General features: G+C 43.3%; 1 protein-coding gene across 5 annotated transcripts in view; it reads left to right on the top strand.

The window, feature by feature from the left end:
• The window catches only part of dock1 (dedicator of cytokinesis 1), a 712,419-nt gene that overhangs the window by 154,887 nt on the left and 537,121 nt on the right, over positions 1-20,411 (top strand). For 4 of the 5 annotated variants that reach the window (XM_085994680.1, XM_085994678.1, XM_085994676.1 and 1 more), the window contains 7 exons: positions 93-235; positions 3,138-3,263; positions 5,358-5,482; positions 5,810-5,908; positions 6,009-6,081; positions 14,771-14,874; positions 15,013-15,196. In XM_085994680.1, coding sequence (XP_085850806.1) covers positions 93-235; positions 3,138-3,263; positions 5,358-5,482; positions 5,810-5,908; positions 6,009-6,081; positions 14,771-14,874; positions 15,013-15,196 — 854 coding nt within the window. The remainder of the gene's footprint in view (positions 1-92; positions 236-3,137; positions 3,264-5,357; positions 5,483-5,809; positions 5,909-6,008; positions 6,082-14,770; positions 14,875-15,012; positions 15,197-20,411) is intronic. The other variant, XM_085994677.1, reaches the window with a different exon arrangement.

Below are 20,411 nucleotides of genomic sequence, written 5' to 3' on the forward strand. Positions count from 1 at the left end.
GCAATGATATTTTGTGTCCCCTTGTACTGTGACTTCTGGTTTGTGTGGTCCTTCTGTTTCCTGTGGTGTTGGTCGTCATGTGCATCCTCCAGGCTAGCATTGGATGACGCCATTCGACACAAGCAGCTGAACATATCATCCCGTTTTTCACCCAGGGTAGCAGGGGAGAATGACTTCCTTCAGACTGTGATCAATAAAGTCATTGCTGCCAAGGAAGTAAACCACAAGGGTCAAGGTAAGTGATGTTTTGTTACAAAATATAATTGTGTGAAATTGTGCCATTATTAAAATATATTTTACTTGAGCAGAGCATTCTGAATTTTATGAACATTGCTCTAATTTTAACAAAAAACAATGGCCTGGGTACAAAATGGGAAATTCTCATGAAATAACCCACTTTAAAAAGAGCATTTCCTATTACACCAGTGTACAGTTTATTTTTACATCACCCATCCTCTGGCCCAAGTAAAATTGCAGTTTTTTCCCCACTGTGGGCCTATGTTAAATAGGAACTGGATTGAGCCTACCCAAAACACAGGATACTTTCTATCACTCTGGGTTGAATTTCCTTGCAGTGAAAGGCCAGTGTCCTAACTCACTCCCATCGCCCAGTCAGTGTATTCCTTAAATGTACTATTGAAGCTAGGTGCAGTTCAAATTTTATGGCCTTTAGATACAGAGGAGGAATAAACTCTGTTTTGTCAAAATGACACTTGTAAAATATTGGAAAGGTTTATAGTCAGGTGTGATGTATAATCAGGATTTTGATATGCTATCTTTGTACTGGAAATGGAGGGTTGACAACTAATCAAATTATGTCCAGTAGTCCAGAAAATGGAAAAAGTATACAAATGCAACAAGTAGAATTTGAACAATTTAATTGGGTCATTATCACCCATGCATTGGGCTAATCATTTTCACAGTTATCAGTATAGAGGGGAAAAATCTGTTCCACTACAGAAGTATATATGCTTGAGCAAAGATATCAACATGACAAATTCTGGGTACCTTAAATATTCTAATTTAATTTGTACTGATTTATATTGCTAATCTCCCATTTGCCCTTCAGGATTTGACTTGCATCAATTAATAAGACAGTTGGTTTCCACTGCTACACACTTTCATGTACTTAGTGTTTTTGATGGACAAGGATTTTTATTACATATACTTGCCAAAAAATAAGAAAACATAACTCCATACATTTATATACAAAGAATTAGGAGATTACTTATTGCTTACATGCAAGCTGTGTCCTATCCTCATTTCGAAAATCTCTCAATTTTTCTCTCATTTAGTACCAACGCAATTAGAGCAATGTACCCCAACTCTGAAAAGGCCCTCCCTTATAATAGTTTGTGTGTAAATGTTTTGAAAAAAGTCCTTTTAAATATAGTTTTGTTTATTTGGGTACCTTTTTTGATTGCAGGAACTCTGACTGCTTTCCTGTATTCCTGAGTTTGTGAAACTACCCCAGTCTCACCTACAAAACATTGTTGCAAAAACATAAATGCGTGTTAACACTGTTCTCTTACCACAAAGTATAGGTAATTGTTCTATATTTTAGTGCAACATTCAGAGGCTTGTCCAAGTGAATGACTCAGGAGGCAACCTTGTCTTCAGTTGAAAGGCCACAATATTAAAATATGCTTTTTCAGCTCGTCCAATGGCTTAGTGGGCAAATGGACTGCGTAGTTTACTATTGAGTCATGCAGATAGGGAAGGTCCCAGGTTCAATCCTCTGCCTGTGATCATCTCGGCCAGGGTGACCATAGAGATGCTACAGTTTGCCTCAGGCTACTGAGCTAGGGAAGAAAAAAAACAGCCAGTGTTTCTATTCACAATCCTTTGCTAGATATCAGTGTTAGCCTCAACTTGGATCATCTGACCCATAATCCCTCAAAATACCCTATGTTCCTTTTGAAAATGAGATTGTTGGAAATGGTTTAAAAGTTAAAAATAAATAGCTTCAGAACTATTTCTACCTCTTGCATAGGAGAGTGTGGGCGACAATGTCTGCTTTCTCGTATATATAAAACATTAAAAAGGTTATAAAATTACTTTTCAAGTTCCCTAGAGCTTCTAAGTGATGACGATGCTTTGATGACTTCTGACAACAAGGCAACCCAGGCTGCTTCTGACTGCCAGGCAGGCCCAGCTCTTTCTGAAGGCTAGGCAGGCCCAATTGATGGACCAATCTCAAGTTACTGTTTAAAGGACTCTAGCATTTATGTACAGGTCATCTCATGGTCTGTATATATAAACCAGGACTACTGCTGTGTCTATTTGTATGTTCATATTGGCCACTGCTCCAGACCTGAATTTCCCTGCCCATCATTTCCTAATCCCAGTCTGGCATCTTTTTCTTCCTTTGTCGTCTTCAGTCCCCATTTTCTTTCATCATTCTGACACTCTCACTTTCCACCCTTCCTGATCCCTGACACCATCTGTCACTACACTACACCTCTGTTGAGCTACTGCCATCCCAAGCTTGAATCCATGCTGGATTGGCCTAAGGCTTTGCACAGCTTTAAATTCTCCACCATAGCACATACCACTGGTTCTTCCAGAGCAGCCAAATGAACTGCTCAATCCCTGCTCCCATTGCAGATGCCGCTCCCTGGGGAAGCAGCAACTTCTCCAGTCCATCATTCCTCTTTCAGCACATATTCCCCTATCAGATCTGTAACTACTATTTTCCTATTCTTTTGGAAACAAGGCTGTCTGATTTGTGAGCTCGATGTGTGCACCTACATCATGTGTTTGAGTGATGCCTTGCTCATCGACAGCTACTCCTTCCCCCTCACTAAAGCTGTCCCACCTAGCTGTACTTTTATCCGCAATGGTCCCCGTCTCAAATCCGGGCCCACCTCAGCTTGTCTCCGAACACCTCTTTATTTGAATGGATGGATATGGTAGAAACATTTGTAGATTTAATTTTTTAATCTGCAGTTCATAAAAGTTCTGTACTGTGAATAACCTATATTGATTAGCTATTATTGTCCCTTAGAATTCAACCATAGTATCATTGAATTTTAAAAGCTAGTTCCTTTTCCATTGTGAAGATAAATCTTCTGAACTATTAAATAAAAGTTTGAAGTGTGATTAGTTTTTTTTACCCTTTTATTTTATTCACCTAGGTTTGTGGGCGACAATGAAGCTGCTCTTAGGTGATGTTCATCAGATTCGAAAAGATTTTCCACATCTAGTTGACAGAACTACAGCAGTTGCAAGAAAAATGGGTTTCCCTGAAATAATAATGCCTGGTGAGTTTGACAACGAGTGATTTAAATATGGTGAATACTATATCAGTTTGTATTTTTGCTTACTGTAAATATGTAACATTAAAAGCAAGTAATATGGAATGAAATAGCCGAGTGATTTTCATTTTGTTGCAATGACCAATTTACCACACTTGGATTTGATATTATTTATAGTTAAATAGCAAAACTAGTGCCACTTTGTAACGTAGAGAAGTATAGTTAGTTGGAGCATAGGAGTTTCTTTGCAGTACAGGCTTAGGAGTGGGGAGATGCAAAATTGAGGTGCTACAGTGCCATCACTGGTGGGAGGGTATAATTACAGTGGGACAAGTTTATCCAGGCAGTTTCCATTATAAATATGGACATGGGAATTTATGAGAAAGCTGACACAAAAATACGATGAAAATCTAACACCAAGAAGTAAGGTTTTGCAAACAGGAAGTATTCAGGGATATAAGATTTTTATATATATTATATATATATATAATATTTACAGTAGATGTTAAGATTATGCTACCTCCCCAAATAAGGAAATAATACATAGTTTTTAATATCTGTGCTCATTAACTTTTTTATGCAATGTTCTTTCCTTAGCATCCGCAGGAGCTACCTGGCCTGACCTAGCCTCTTTGATAGTTCTACACCAATACTTTGGTTTGAACAGTCCAGGCTAATACAAATGTAGTTGTTGGGGCTTTGTGGATTTCAATAATTGTGAAATAAATTCAAAAATAATCAGCAAATCAGAATGTATGTTTGTGTTTGAATTGTGTAGCTTGGCTGCTTCCTCAAACAATTGCCTGGAAACAACCATAGTCATCGCAACATTAATTTAGACTGGGATATGTAAACTGAGTACAATTAGTTTTTGACTCCTTATGTACTGTGACTGAATCAAAGAAGCCAATACCAAGTTAAAACTAGACAGAAATGCTTCATCTTTGTTGTGGGATGTCCAGGAGCTCCCGAAAGAAACTCCCCCCTCTCCTACCATTGGGTGAAGTTGTTAAGTTTGTGGACTTTTTGTTGCTCAGCATCAGTTGACACTGAAGGATCCTGTATAGACAGGATCTATTGATTTAAAGGAGGGCCAGATATGAATAAGCAACCTGATGAACATCTGCTGATTGCATATTGAGGGCTGGCTTAGTAACCCAGGTTTCCCAGAAGTTGGTAATATCTATCCTCCTTATGTCCATGAAAATTTCCTACTGATACCAAGACTGCATTATAACCTGTTGGGTTACGGTATTGCAAAAATGTCTACCTTGCAATTTTTCCTCGGGCAAGAGCATTCTTTCTGCCCTTTGAGAGTTCATGCTTCTGCAGTTCACATTTATTATCAACAGGAATGGTGTTTGAAGAATTCTGTGATATCCAGGTTTGACCTGGCTGATGCAACCATTTATTTATCAGGGTCTGGGATTTGAGTATTCATGATATGCACTTTGTGGTGAACTGACGTTATTTTGATTGGCATTCAGATCAGTCTGTTCTCAGAATGTATCCATCAGCATGTGAAAAATTGATTGAATTTCAATTGTCTCAGGAAATTGAAGTGCGGAGGTTTTACCTGCTGCCTCAGATTTCTTCAGTTGAAAGAAACTGTTACTTATTTAATGTGCACAGAACTATAGCTTTCTATGGATAACTCTTATCACTGGATAAGGATCAGAAAATTGTAAACAGGAATATATATCATGTGTTATACCCTGGGAGCATAGGGTCTTCCAAAGACGGTCATTACTGGTGCCATTGTGTGACAGGTGTGACCTTCCCTGTATTTTGAAAGGTTCAACCTGTACTTCAAACACAGCAACTTGGTGTTTGCTTAAATTCACTTTGTAACCAGATGTTGCTTGACCTACTTTGAGTTTTTAAAGCCACCTCTGATTAGTGGATTAAAAGTGTGTGGGACCTTATTTACCACCTATTGTGTGGTGATGGCAATTCCAATTTGCAGGTGAAGTTTATTTTCAAACGATCAGTTGGTAATCTAAAACTGTTTGAGCTCATACAGGAAAATAATTTTTCTTTTAACAATGATCTTAAAAACATGAATTGCTTAAGAACGTTTATCCTTATTTCCTCATCAAGGTGATGTTCGTAATGACATCTATGTTACACTGGTGCTAGGGGAGTTTGACAAAGGCAACAAAACAACTTCCAAGAATGTGGAGGTCACAATGATGGTATATGATGAAGAAGGCAAGCGTTTGGAGGTATGACTACAGTGGATGATACAACTGTGGGGCTGAAAGCGAGCTGTGTTGATATGGATGGAACACTTTTATTGATATGCATGTTAACATTTTCTAGAATTCAGTCTTGAACTCTTGTTTTTCTTTTTTAACAATTATTGTTGTTTCGACGGTGTCTTCATGTGAATTATGTCCTGAATGCGGGATGATGCTGAGCAAGAATTTCATGAAAATTGTCTAAGTCTTGCATAAATTTTGTCTTGAATGTTCTTCAGTGGCTTTTCATTTCCTAAAATGTTTTATTACATTTCTAAACCTCTACTGATATTTGCCTCTTGTTTTTAAAAGAATGTAATTTTTCCTGGTGCGGGAGATGAAGGTATCTCTGAATATAAATCTGTTATTTACTATCAAGTGAAGCAACCCCGTTGGTTTGAGACGGTAAAGGTATGTCCTATGTTATAAGCTGGAATTGCAACAGTTAATAAGTCCAAGAGCAATCTTTTTTTAAGCCTTAGCTTGAGTATATACTGGTCTTATTTTGTAGGTGGCAATCCCTATTGAAGATGTAAATCGTAGCCATTTAAGGTTCTCATTTCGACATCGATCATCTCAGGATTGTAAGTATTTCAACTGATTTTGTTTTATATAATGCACTAAATAGTGACGTTCTTCTTTATGTATAAGTTTATTGATGTGAAACCTTCCCTCTAAGCATAATAAAAACCTTTGTAGGCTTGTATTTTTAATACTGTGATGCCACTACTATGATTTGGGCTTCCTTTCCATATTTTTATTTGCAAAAGTCATCTTCCATAGGTGAATTCATGCTTCTTACGATCAGAAACTTGACTCTGTGCATTAAGTATCTAGGATGTAGTATGCTCAAGTGGAACACTTGACACTTTTAATGTTGGTATGTACATATACCTCAACTCCTGGGGCTCGATTTTTACTGAGCCATGGAGTCGGGCTTGGAGGCGTGCGGGGGGGGGCGGTTAAAATCGCAAAAAACTGGCGGGCGGGACCCCCCCCCCCCCGCCTGGTTCCCGACTCCGAGCAATTTTAACTCAGGCGTGCCTGATGGTCCCGACTCCATCCCGCATCCAACAGGTGGGACTGGTCTTTAAGGCCCTTAATAACCACTAAATGGCCTCTATAATCCTATTTTAACAGGCCCTTGCAACTTTAACCCTTTTCCCACGTAAAACACGCCTGGTGGGAATCACGAATGTGTAACTTGGCGGGAGCACTATTGGATTGCTGACTATCAACTGCAGGTCAACCATTAAAGAGGAGATTTGATCAGCCATCATTTGCAGGTGGCCGGACCTAGTGGTCTCAGGCCTGGGGCAACTTTTACAAGGCTTAACCACACCTGTGGAAGGTTGGAGCCTCACACCCATCTCCAGTGTGGCCTCCTGGGAAACCTCTCTCGCCACCTTCACTGAGCGCTTCCTCAACGGAGGCATATACCAGAAGCATGGGAGCCATTTATTTCCTTCCGATCTGGGCATTAGAGGAGCTCGAGCACCAGCAGAACCAGGAACAACAGCAGCAGGAGCGCTAGGCTGCTGCTCACCCACCTGAGGCTGCACAGGCCGGAAGGGGCCAGCGCCTGGAAGCCTGTCAGCGCAGGAGATACCTCCCAAACAGGGTCTGCAGACGCAGGGCCACCTATCTCAACATGCCTGAGCAGCAGTGCCAAAGGCGCTCCGACTTTCGCGAGATGTAGTGACTGACATCTGCGCAATGCTACAGCAAGACCTGCTGCCCAGAGGACCAGGTGGACAAGCATTACCAGTGGTCGTCAAAGTCACCACCGCACTCAACTTTTTTGCCTCTGGCTCATTCCAGGGATCAGCAGCAGACATCAGCGGCATCTCCCAGGTGGCCACACACACTTGCATCACGCAGGTAACTGATGCCCCCTTTGCCCTCGCGCACAATCACATCCATTTCACCAAGGATCGAGCAAGTGTCACAGCGCGAGAGGTTGGATTAGCTCATCTGGCAGGCTTTCCAAGGGTGCAGGGCGTTGTTGACTGCACACGTGGCCCTTAGGGCACCCCATCGCAATCCAGGTATTTTTGTCAACTGCGAGGGCTTCCACTCCCTCAACGTTCAGCTGGTGTGTGACCAAATTTTGCATGTTTGTGCCATGTACCCTGGCAGTTGCCATGACTCCTTCATACTGTGCCAGTCTAGTGTGCCTCCGCTATTCAGTCCGCCAGACCAACTTAACAGATGGCTACTTGGAGACAAGGGCTATCCCCTGAGGACGTGGCTGATGACGCCGTTGAGGAGGCCAGCCAATGAAGCTGAGGAGCGCTACAGCTCCAGCCACATTTCCACCAGATCCATTATCGAACAAACCATCGGTTTGCTGAAGATGCGCTTCAGGTGCCTGGATAGATCAGGTGGAGCCCTGCAGTACTCAGCAGCCAGCGGCTCCAGAATCGTCGTGGTTTGCTGTGCACTTCACAACATGGCACAGCGTCATGGCTTGCAGATTCCTGAGGACCAAGTGGCTCCTCACATATCCTCCTCAGATGAGGAGGAGGAGGAGGCGGGTGAAAACGAGCATCCTGTGGAGGCCCATCAACCATCGGCAGCATTACGTGAGAACATTGCTGCCCGGGATGCAAGGAACGTACTGATCCTGGCCAGATTTGTTTAGCCTAGTCAATCTGCCTCGCAGCTTCTTGCCTGAGCATCAACAATGGTCAAGACCCTGCGGATTCCTAGCTATTTGACCAGCATACTGACAATTGCAAGTAATCCTAAGCCCTCAATGTGAAAGTCCCATTCGCGAAATGACACACGCCACAAATACAGCAGTAGCCATCAGATTTTTTATTAACATTATTAATCTGATGGCTTTTTCTAACAATACATCAAATTTCACCCAAGTGACTACCCTTGTGACTACTTGTGCTTTATCTTCCTCTTGCGCGTGCTCCTACGTAGTGGTTCCCCTGTGGCTTCAGCAGATGTGGAGGACCCTTGCTCACTTTCCTGCTGCTCCTGTCTCGACATGCTTGGCGGGCGTCCTCTGGGGTGGCGAGCCTGTGAGGGCTTGTCAACAGTCTGCTGCTCCTGCGGCTGTGCAGGCGTTGAGACGTCTATCTCACTTGGGTGTGGACTCCGGTGGGGCTCTGACCGAGGGCTCTGCAGTGGCATGGAAGTGTGAGCGCCTGGAGAGGAACCCCCACTTCCTTGAGGTCTGCCACCAACCTCCCTCTCATGGGTCAGGTCCCCCTCCGTGCCTGTAAGTGGCTGGAGAGCACCTTGCTGCACATCAGGGGGGCCATGGGGACCCATATCTGCAATGGCAGTCCTACTTAGGAGGACTTCCATGAAGGTCTGGTTTCTATGTTCAATAGATGCCCATCGCTCCTCAAGAGATGTCATTCTATTCTGAACAATGACCATGTTTTCCATACCCTGGCGACTAAGCTCCTCCATGGCCGTAGGCCTCCTCTCCTCTACCGTAGCCATCCTCTCCTGCACGGTAGCCAGCCTTACCACGGAGGTAGCAATCGTTTCCACGGAGGTAGCCATCCTTTCCGTGTTGATGCATTCATGTGCCAATGACTCCACAAAGGCTCTGTTCATGTTCGCTATGGACTCCTCCATTCGCTCCACACTCGCAGCGACCCTAGAGACAAAACCTGCCAGAGACTCCTGCATCTGTGCCTGGAGTTCCATCACCTCTGATCTTATGGATGGACCCAGAGGCAGAGGGTCGACATGCTGCTGATCCGAGCTGGCAGAGTCCTGCCACCTCCGACTAGGATTCTCCACTGCTGTCCCTGTCTCCACAATCTGCTGATGCTCACTTGTGAGCTGTGATACACCAGGTGACAACACTATTCTATGTCCCGAAGGTCCCACCGAGGTGTGAGTGTCTGCGCTGGTGCTGGGTGCGCTGAATTCTGCTGACGCTGCGCCCTTAGAGGTTGCAGCTTCCTCTGAGGAGTCTGGCTGCTCAGCCTCTTCTTCCTAGCAAGGGGGGACGGATGCTTGTGATGGTCCTGTCCTGTGAGGGAGTAAAGAAGAGAGTCAGAGATGTGATGCAAAGGCTACATGCACATAGCTTTTTGCAGATGCTCATAAGTGCATCTGTTACAGCTTCACAATCATTATCAGCGACTCATGCAATGTCGAAGAGAGAGATGGGAAACTTTTCTGTCACCAGCTTGCTGTGTTGCACCCGTCTGTCCGTCCCCCACGCGCGAATCATTCTCGATGCCGATGATTTCCAGTGCGGCCTCCTCCCAGGGGGTCAGGTGGGTTATTGAGGGTGGCCCTCCTCCTGTCCTGGCTCGCTCTCTTTTGTTGTGGGCTCCCTTTTCCTGCAATGAGGCAGACAAGTGGAGGTTGAGTGAGAATGAAGGAGTGAGTGTAGAGATTGCATAGCATAGATACTTAGAAGGAGACAAAGATGGAGTGAGGTTGCAAGACCAAGGGCCCTCCCTGTGTGTTGTCAGTTGTGTTCAAAGCATCAGAGTGATAGGGAGTGTGAGGGCTGCATGGTCGAATAGTAATGTGAATGTGAGCATAGAGAGAGAGGGAATGGGTAAGGGTGCATGGATGTCAGTGTCAAATGGGATGTGGAGGAAGGGATTGCTAAAGCTGAGTGCTGGTGAGGAAAGGCAATGGGGATCAGATTGAGGGTGATGGGAAATTCATACTCACTTTTCCAGTGCGCTGAAGGTCATGAAATCTTTTCCTGCAGAGCATCCAGGTTCTGCGGGTGACTCCCAAGGAGTTGACCTCCTCAGCCACCTGCATCCACACAGCCTTGGTCTGAGTGGGAGGCCTCTTCCTCCCTGATGAAGGGAACAGGACCTCCCTGTTGGCCCTAGCCCCATCCACCAATACCTGCAGTGCCGCCTCGTCAAAGCGAGGAGCTGCTCTTGCCCTCCCACTGGTCATGTTTGCTGCAGCTCCCTCACACTGCACAGTCAAGGAGCTTGGCAGTCTGCAGAAGAAGCAAGGCTTGCTGTGGACCTTAAATGTAGCAGCAATGATGACGTCATCGGAGCGGACTTTCAGTCATGAGAAACCCATTTGCAAAGGCTTCCCACACGTTGGAAATCAATTGGCCCCGTAAGTTAAAATTGCATCAATCTCCCACATCCATTTAGATTCGTGTGGGAAACATGAAATTCGGGGAACACGCCAATAGCCCACAGCTGAGTTAAAATCCCCCCCAAAGTCTCTCCAAAATTGGCAGAAAATAGCATGCTGACAGATCATATGGTTCAGGCTGAAAGTTTACTAAAGAATGTTTATTAGGAGACAAAAACAGCACAGATGTAAATTAATACACTAGTGGATTTAGATAAGTTACAGTATTCCACTTAACAGTATCTGTTCCAAAACAAATGTTGAGAATTACTAGCAGCATTCTGCAATAAATATTTGTTATTTGGACCACACACATTTGATGAAAAGCTTTAATGTGTAAGACACTTGACAGAGTTCGCTATAGCATCTGGCTCCTATAGCAATACTTCAAGAAAGGCTCTGGCAAGCAAAGATTCTAGTTTCTATTATTTATATATATATCTTTTTGCTCCAGGCTGGGACAAAAGGAAGATTCAGAAAAAGAACTTATTAATCAGAACTGTCAATTAAAAGAATTCAAAGACTGCCTTTCAGGTTTTTTGATTCAATTTTCATACCTCTAGAACAAAGCAACACTCTCACATTGGGTGAAAGTCACTCCTCCCCTGCTCTGCCTCCCTATTTGGTCTCCAGTACAGATAAGATTGTCTGCAATTTGACACCAGGCAATTGATAACCCAGTGATCAATGTTAATTATTTTTATAGCCTGGATGTTCTTTACGACTACTACTTGCTGGGCAATATGACTAGCTTTGTCCTGTTACATATATGTTTGCTTAAGAAATAAAACTAATTTGACTTGGGCGTATTTCTCGCAGCTCTCTCAAAAGTAGACACAGAAGAAGATTTTAAAATTGTTACATACTGGAAAGCTACAAATTTAAAAAAGATGTACCATATTATTCTGATCTGGAACAGATAGATCTCACAGCCATTTTGCTCAAGAGAAATATTTTTAGAACAATTGAATATGAAATTGTTGTATAACAAGCATTTGGTTTGAACAGCCAAAATGGGAATATGACCTCCAAATTCCTGCCAGTTGAAAGTGTTGAAGTGAGCACCAGAAAATTATTTCAGGAAGTTGCTGAATTTCTGCCTGCTCCACGACTCTTCAACAACACAAATACTGCACTTAGCTTACCCATTACACATGGCCATTAGAAGCTAAACAGGTTCTCGTCTGTTGGAAAGGATCCTCACTCAATGACAGCATGACAGTGCTACCCAATCTCACCAAACTACAGGATCATTGATGCCACCTTTGTGAGCATCCAGGCCCCTAGGCACAATGCTAGTCTCTGAACAGAAATTGTTTTACTGCATCATTTTGTAGCTAGTCAGGGTTCACCAAAATCATATTATACAATTCAATGGCCGGAGGATAGTCTTGCAGTCATGGACAGAAAACGATTACAGATATGATGAGGCCCTTGCAGCAACCATGATAATTATCGAGCATCATTGGCATTGTGAAACACTCAGATATCTTGACAGACCATGTCATTGTCTCCAAGATCATCATCATCATCATCTACTGCATGTTCCACCACTTTGTGATATAAAGAACCCTAATCATAACAGAGGAGGAGGCCAATGCGCAAGCAAGGCCAGAGCAGGACACAGACCATGACCAAGAGCACATCGCTGCAGAAGCACCAATACAGCCAGGAAGATTGGTGCACCACACTCACCTAAGAGAAATGTGTCTGAAGTGCCCTTTTAAGAACTCCTGATATCTCATGCACTGCAAAGTGGCCCAACCCAAGCACCTTCTGCAAAACTGGGGGAATTTTTCAGGGGGGTCAGTGGGTGCGTTTGGTGGCAGGTCAGGTGGGAAAATCAACTGATGCTACACAGGACACAGGGCATCAGCACCCAAGCACATTGCTGGCCAGCGATGGCCTCACCATGGCCAGATTTACTTCACTTGATGCTGTACACTCTGGCTGCCGCTTGATGCTGTACACCCTGGCTGCCACATGATGCGCTAGGTTGGCACCACCCCACACCAACACCATAAAGCATCCCTACAATGTCCAAACGATTCCTTTCATACTCATCAGCATTGCGGGGGTCCATTCTGTCTCACCATTCACTGCAACTCACTAAGCCACTTCCAAAGGTGCAGACACACCTGTCCAAGAATGCAAAGTGTTGAAAATAAAGATTTAAGTGTTTTAACAGTACATTAACAGAAACGTCACATGAACATTGGCTAAAACACCCAAAGTGCCTACCCTTGTGTGTTGTTAGTTGGTATGATTGGACTAGGATGAGGGTGAGTGTGAGGGGTGGTTAGTGAGATGGGGAAGTGATAATGTAGATAGAGAGGGATGGGTGGAGGTCCAAGGTAAGTTGATGTGAGTAAGGATGTGCAGGAGTAGGGTAGGGAAGGCAGAGTGATGGGAATGTGATGAGTGGCACAGCAGGATGAGGTTGAGTGTGGCTTTGCGGTAAAGTTTCGTGATCCACTGAGAACATTGAAAGGTTTGCGCCACTGCAGCCTGGTCCTCCTAACGACATCCCTGCTTGTCATCCTGTGCAATGTACAACTTGGCAGCGTTGATCTCTGGGGAGGTCTCTTCTGCCCATGGGAAGGGAAGCGGACTGCCCTGCGTGCTGTGACTCCCTTCATAAGCATATGGAGGGAGTCATGGGAGGGTCTGGGTGCAGCCGTGCACCTCTGTGCAGTCATTGTCAGTAACTCAATGCTGTAGAACACTGACAGCACAACTATCAAAATGAATTTGCGCATGGTCCCTTTAAGGAAACCAGCTGATGACACGTCATCAAGTGACGTCATCAGACCCGCTTCCTTCAATTGGCCGGGAAACATCTGAAAACACGGCGTCAGTTTCCACATGTACGCGGACGACACCCAGTTCTACTTCACCACCACTTCTCTCGACCCCTCCGTCGTCTCTAAATTGTCAGACTGCTTGTCCGACATCCAGTTCTGGATGAGTAAAAATTTTCTCCAATTAAATATTGGGGAGACCAAAGCCATTGTTTTCAGTCCCCGCCACAAACTCCGTTCGCGAGCCACCGACTCCATCCCTTTCCCTAACATCTGTCTGAGGCTGAACCACACTGTTCGCGACCTTGGTGTCATATTTGACCCCGAAATGAACTTCCGACCACATATCCGTGGCATAACTAAGACTGCCTATTTTCACCTCTGTAACTTTGCCTGTCTCCGCTCCTGCCTCAGCTCATCTGCTGCTGAAACCCTCATCCATGCCTTTGTTACTTCTAGACTTGACTATCTGGCTGGCCTCCCAAATTCTACCCTCGTAAACTTGAGGTCATCTAAAACTTGGCTGCCCGTGTCCGAACTCACACCAACTCCCGACTGCCATTGGCTCCCGGTTAAGCAACGTCACGATTTCAAAATTCTCATCCTTGTTTTCAAATCCCTCCATGGCCTTGCCCCTCCCTATCTCTGTAATCTCCTTCAGCCCCACAATCCCCCGAGATATCTGTGCTCCTCAAATTCTGCCCTCTTGAGCATCCCTGATTATAATCGCTCAAACTTTGCTGGCCGTGCCTTCAGCTGCCTAGGCCCTAAGCTCTGGAACTCCCTCCCTAAACCTCTCCGCCTCGCTACCTCTCTTTCCTCCTTTAAGACACTCCTTAAAACCTACCTCTTTGACCAAGCTTTAGATCATCTGCCCTAATTTATTCTAATGTGGCTCGGTGTCAAATTTTTGCCTTGTAACACTCCTGTGAAGTGCCGTGGAACGTTTTATTATGTTAAAGGCGCTTCATAAGTACTTGTTGTTGAAAGCAAGAATTGCTACAATTTGCTAACGGTTCTGAATATGTTTCAAATATAAATGCAAGATAATAAAATTAGAAACCCAGTTTGGACATTTATTTTTCCAAAAGAAGAAAAATGTTGCCTTTGGGATTAGAGAGATTCCTCCATCAAATGCAGATCACATGTTCTCTGTGTTTTACATGGGCAATTAGTTGCCTCTTTTTCTGTGGTACTAATCCAATACATAAAGATAAGGACTGTGCTTAGCACATGGCAGTTCTTTCTTTAGTTGTAAAATTTATATTGTGTTGAATGTAGTCCTGGGTGTTAACTGTTTAGTTTTTGTTTAAAAAAGGTATTTGCATATAACAGGGATCATTTTAAATTCTGTGCTTTCTTCTGTGTTCAGCTAAAGACAAATCTGAGAAGATATTTGCATTGGCATTTGTGAAGCTAATGAGGTATGATGGAACAACTCTAAGAGATGGAGAACATGACCTAATTGTATACAAGGTATGATGGTTTATGTACACACATTGGCACCACTGAAGAAGCTTAAAAGCTGGATAATCTAATAGAGTTGTGCTTTTAATATGTATGTTGAAATATAAAACATTATTATGGAGTCTTAAAAGTTTTTTTTCTGAACAGTGGGATGCCAAAAAACTGGAAGATGCATCACTATACTTAAATCTGCCAGCAACTAAACAGGCGCTTGAAGAGAAAGGCTACACAATGACTGGGAAAAATATGCACAATTTTGGAAACTTTGCCATCAGCAAGGACTCATTTCAGATTTCCACTTTGGTCTGTTCGACAAAACTCACACAGAATGGTGAGATATTGAGGAGAAAAAAATGACTTGCGCGTTAATTGTGCTGTTCAGTTTAGAAAGTGGTGATTTCAAAATAGATCATACTTATTGTTAGTTTTCAGCATATTGACTTTCTTCCACGAACATTTTTTTAACATCTAAAACTTTTGGTTATATTGCCTCAACATTTTTCTACAAAAGTAAATCATTGGGATTGTTGATGAATGTTGTGAGTGTAGAATGTGGAAATGCACAGAACCAAGATTTTTTTTTTTTTAAACTCCACTGAGATTGGAGACATATTTCCGGGCCCTGCTGATGCTTTCCTGGTTTGATTTAATTTTCTATGAATAAACCAAACCGTTCAATTTTATGATTTTAGCACAGGAAAAAAATGTGTGTTACCGGGGTTCAACAATAGCCCATGAACTATTTGAAAACAGGATTTTTTGATCTAAAATGAGAATTTAAAAAAAATGATGAGAATGATATGAATTAAGAAATACTGCATAATTGGGCAGCATGTTAACACTGCAGAGTATTGTACCATAGAATGGTAAAATGAGCTTTGTGTCAAGAATTGACCACATGCTGAGTTCTTCATTGTAACAATGTTGTGTGGAAGCACTGAGTGGAGACAATAGTGCTTCCCCATAGAGGGGGAAGAAAAATCGAAATGGCAGCTATCGGATGTTGCCAGTCACTTTGTAGAAGCTGCCAATAGAACAGTGCTGATGGAACACTTTTATATTTTTGACTTGGCTGGGGCAGGTCCATGATGAGGGGATGTTCAGTTTTTAAAAAAGCATTTTACTGATAATTTGCCAGCTAGAAATTTAAAATTTGCAGCCTCTTCTAGCTATCTGAACACTTTAATATTTATTCATCAGCCCACAATCCCTGTAAGAGCAATAAATAATATTATTTGTTTGTGAGATATGTTTTGACAGTTTTAAAGGAATTCACTTCTCGGAGGGTTAATATTGGGGGAAAAGAATTTAGCTGTTACGCTGAAGTGCAAAGTATTTATATTCAAAAAGGTAACTCCTTTACCAGGATATCCTATGATTACATTTGGATATTGATAAACCACTTTATAGCTAATTTGTAACAATGTCACTGCTCCCTGAGCAACAATGACATAAATGATTGGAACAGGTGATGTTGATTGAGAAAATTTCATATAATGTGTAATTTGAAAGTAATTTGGTACATTGCAATTTTATATTTGGGTCAAAGTTAGGCTTGTATTATTTTGCTTTTACTGCTGAATTTGTCATCGTTTATTGTAAGAGATTTTTAAAAATAGTTTGTTCTAAATTATTTCCTCCCTGATCTACACAACATTAAGAGACATCCAATACATTGGAGGGAGAGACATATGGGTATGATCTTGTGGCCATTACAGAAACATGGCTGCAGGGTGACAATGCCTGGGAATTAAACATACCAGGTTATTTAACGATCAGGAAGGACAGGCAGGAAGGAAGGGGAGGTGGGGTGGCTATGTTAATAAAGGAAGGAATCACTAATGCAGAGAAATGATATTGGGTCAAAAGATCAGGATAATGAAACAGTTTGGGTGGAGGTAAGGAATAATAAGGGGAAAAAAACACTAGTGGGCGTAGTCTATAGGCCTCCGAACAGTTGTAACTCTGTTGGACGGAGTATCAATCAGGAAATAGTTGAGGCTTGTAATAAGGGAACATCTATAATTATGGGGGATTTTAACTATCATATTAATTGGACAAATCAAATTGGGCAGGGCTGCCTTGAGGATGAGTTCATTGAGTGTATTAGGGATGGGTTTCTTGAGCAGTATGTAACTGAACCGACCAGGGGGCAAGCAACCTTAGATCTGGTCCTGTGTAATGAGACAGGATTAATTAAAAATGTCCTAGTAAAGGATCCCCTTGGAATGAGTGACCATAACATGGTTGAATTCCATATTCAATTAGAGGGTGAGAAGGTTGGATCTCAAACAAGCGTGCTAAGCTTGAATAAAGGAGACTATGAAGGTATGAGAGCGGAATTGAGTAGAGTGGATTGGGAAAATAGATTAAAGGGTAAGACGATACATGATCAGTGGTGTACATTTAAGGAGTTATTTTACAACTTCCAAAAAATATATATTCCACTGAGAAGAAAAGGGTGTAAAAGAAAAGACAGCCATCCGTGGCTAAGTAAAGAAATTAAGGATAGTATTCGACTAAAAACAAGGGCATATAAGGTAGCCAAATCTAGTGGGAGGATAGAGGATTGGGAAAACTTTAAAAGACAGCAAAAAGTAACAAAAAGATTGATTAAGAAAGGGAAGATAGATTATGAAAGTAAATTAGCAAAAAATATAAAAACAGATAGTAAGAGTTTTTATAGTTATATAAAAAGAAAAAGGGTGGCTAAAGTAAATGTTGGTCCCTTAGAGGATGAGACCGGGAAATTAATGGTGGGAAATATGGAGATGGCAAAAACACTGAATAAATATTTTGTATCAGTCTTTACAGTAGAGGACACTAAGAATATCCCAACACTGGACAAACAGGGGGGTTTTTGGGGGGGAGGAGCTAAATACGATCAAAATCACTAAGGAAGTGGTACTCGGTAAAATAATGGGACTCAAGGTGGATAAATCACCTGGACCTGATGGCTTACATCCTAGGGTCTTGAGGGAAGTGGCGGTAGGGATTGTGGATGCATTGGTAATAATTTTCCAAAGGTCCCGGCAGACTGGAAAACTGCTAATGTAATGCCCTTATTTAAAAAGGGCAGTAGACAGAAGGCTGGAAACTATAGACTGGTTAGCCTAACATCTGTGGTAGGTAAAATATTGGAGTCCATTATTAAGGAGACAGTCACAGGACATTTGGATAATCATAATTTAATAGGACAAAGTCAGCATGGTTTTATGAAGGGGAAGTCATGTTTGACAAATTTGCTGGAGTTCTTTGAGGAAGTAACATATAGGGTGGATAAAGGGGAACCAGTGGACGTAGTGTATTTAGACTTCCAAAAGGCATTTGACAAGGTGCCACACAAAAGGTTATTGCTTAAGATAAAAAATCACGGGATTGGGGGTAATATTCTGGCATGGATAGAGGATTGGCTATCTAACAGAAGGCAGAGGGTTGGGATAAATGGTTCATTCTCGGACTGGCAATCAGTAACGAGTGGTGTTCCACGGATCAGTGCTGGGTCCCCAACTCTTTACAATCTATATTAACGATTTGGAGGAGGGGACCGAGTGTAACATATCAAAGTTTGCAGATGATACTAAGATGGGAGGGAAAGTAGTGAGTGAGGAGAACATAAAAAAACTGCAAGGGGACATAGACAGGCTAAGTAAGTGGGCAGAGATTTGGCAGATGGAATACAATACTGGAAAGTGTGAGGTTATGCACTTTGGCAGGAAAAATCGTAGAGCAAGTTATTATCTTAATGGCAAGAAACTGGAAAGTACTGAAGTACAAAGAGATCTGGGGGTCCTGGTGCACGAAACTCAAAAGGTTAGTATGCAGGTGCAGCAAGTGATTAAGAAGGCCAATGGAATGTTGGCTTTCATTGCTAGGGGGATAGAATATAAAAATAGGGAGGTATTGCTTCAGTTGTACAAGGTATTGGTGAGACCGCACCTGGAATACTGCGTACAGTTTTGGTGTCCATACTTAAGAAAGGACATACTTGCTCTCGAGTCAGTACAAAGAAGGTTCACTCGGTTAATCCCGGGGATGAGGGGATGGACATATGAGGAGAGGTTGAGTAGATTGGGACTCTACTCATTGGAGTTCAGAAGAATAAGAGGCGATCTTATTGAAACATATAAGATTGTGAAGGGGTTGGATCGGGTGGATGCGGGGAGGATGTTCCCGATGGTGGGTGAAACTAGAACTAGGGGGCATAGTCTTAGAATAAGGGGCTGCTCTTTCAAAACTGAGATGAGGAGGAACTACTTCACTCAGAGGGTGGTAGGTCCATGGAATATGCTGCCCCAAAAAGCTGTAGAAGCTACATCATTACATAAATTTAAAACAGAAATAGACAGTTTCCTAGAAGTAAAGGGAATTAAGGGTTACGGGGAGCGGGCAGGAATTTGGACATGAGTCTAGGTTCGGATCGGTCATGGCCCTGTGGGTAGCGGAGCGGGCCCAGGGGCCATGTAGCCTGATCCTGCTCCTATTTCGTGTGTCTAATTCTGTTAGATTCAGGAGATGGCTCAGTGATAGTAGATTGGCTGTTAGGATCAGATCAGCCATGATCTTATTGAATGGCGGAGCAGGCTCGAGGGGCCGATTGGCCTACTCCTGCTCCTATTTCTTATGTTCTTATTTGTGTAGGCAAATGCAGCAGCCAATTTGAGCACAGCAAGGTCTCAGACAGCAAATAAGCGGTGGTGGTGATCGAGCTTAAGGGAGGAACATTGGCTGGGCTTTCTGCTCCTCTTCCGATAATGCCAGGATCTTTTATGCGTGCCGTGGATGGACCCTCAGTTTAACATCTCATCTGAAAGAAAGGAGCTCCATTAATGCAGCAATCCCTCAGTGTTTTATTGAAGTATCAACCTAGATTATGTGCTCAATTCCTCGAGTTGAAGCTCGAATCCACAAACTTCTAACTCGGAGGTGTTGGGAGAAGTTATGCTAGGTGAACTTGTATTTGAATTCCATTTTGTAGCTAAAAGACAGCTTCTTCAGAAATTTGCTGAAACAGTTAGGGGGAAAAATTGAGTCGCGCTAACCTCGCTGGGGCGCTACTTTTAGTGCCCCGAAAATATTAGCACCATCGCGGCCAAAATTCACCAGTAGCGCCCCTAGAGGGAAGCGGGGCGCTACTGGAAGCGCCCAGCCTCCCTCTTGGGACGCTGTGAGGGAATATTGCGGCACTACGTGGCGCTGCAGCATGTCGCGCCGCGGTACTGCAGGCCTTCCTCCCCTTCTTAAAGGGGAGGGGCCTTGCACAGCACGACCCGGGGCCCAGCTGGACCAGCAGGGATCGGCGTGCCGGCAAAAGAGCCCGGCACTCGAGAAGTGCCGGGCTCACGGAGATCAGCCGGCACTCCGCAGGGGGGCTGAAGAGGAGGCTGGGGACGGCAACGGGGGCAGGTGCTGGCAGGCGGCCAGCAACAAAAATGGCCGCCCAGCACCTCGCCTTTAATTCGCGCCGTCCCGGCTGCAGGTAGGCCCCCCTGACCCCGTCTGACATGGCGTCCGGCGGTAAGTCAGTGGGCGCTACCGAAGATCGT

The sequence above is a fragment of the Somniosus microcephalus genome, chromosome 8, assembly GCF_052327205.1.
Source record: "Somniosus microcephalus isolate GS21.2 chromosome 8, FLI_Smic_1.0, whole genome shotgun sequence".
Taxonomy (NCBI): Eukaryota; Metazoa; Chordata; class Chondrichthyes; order Squaliformes; family Somniosidae; genus Somniosus; species Somniosus microcephalus.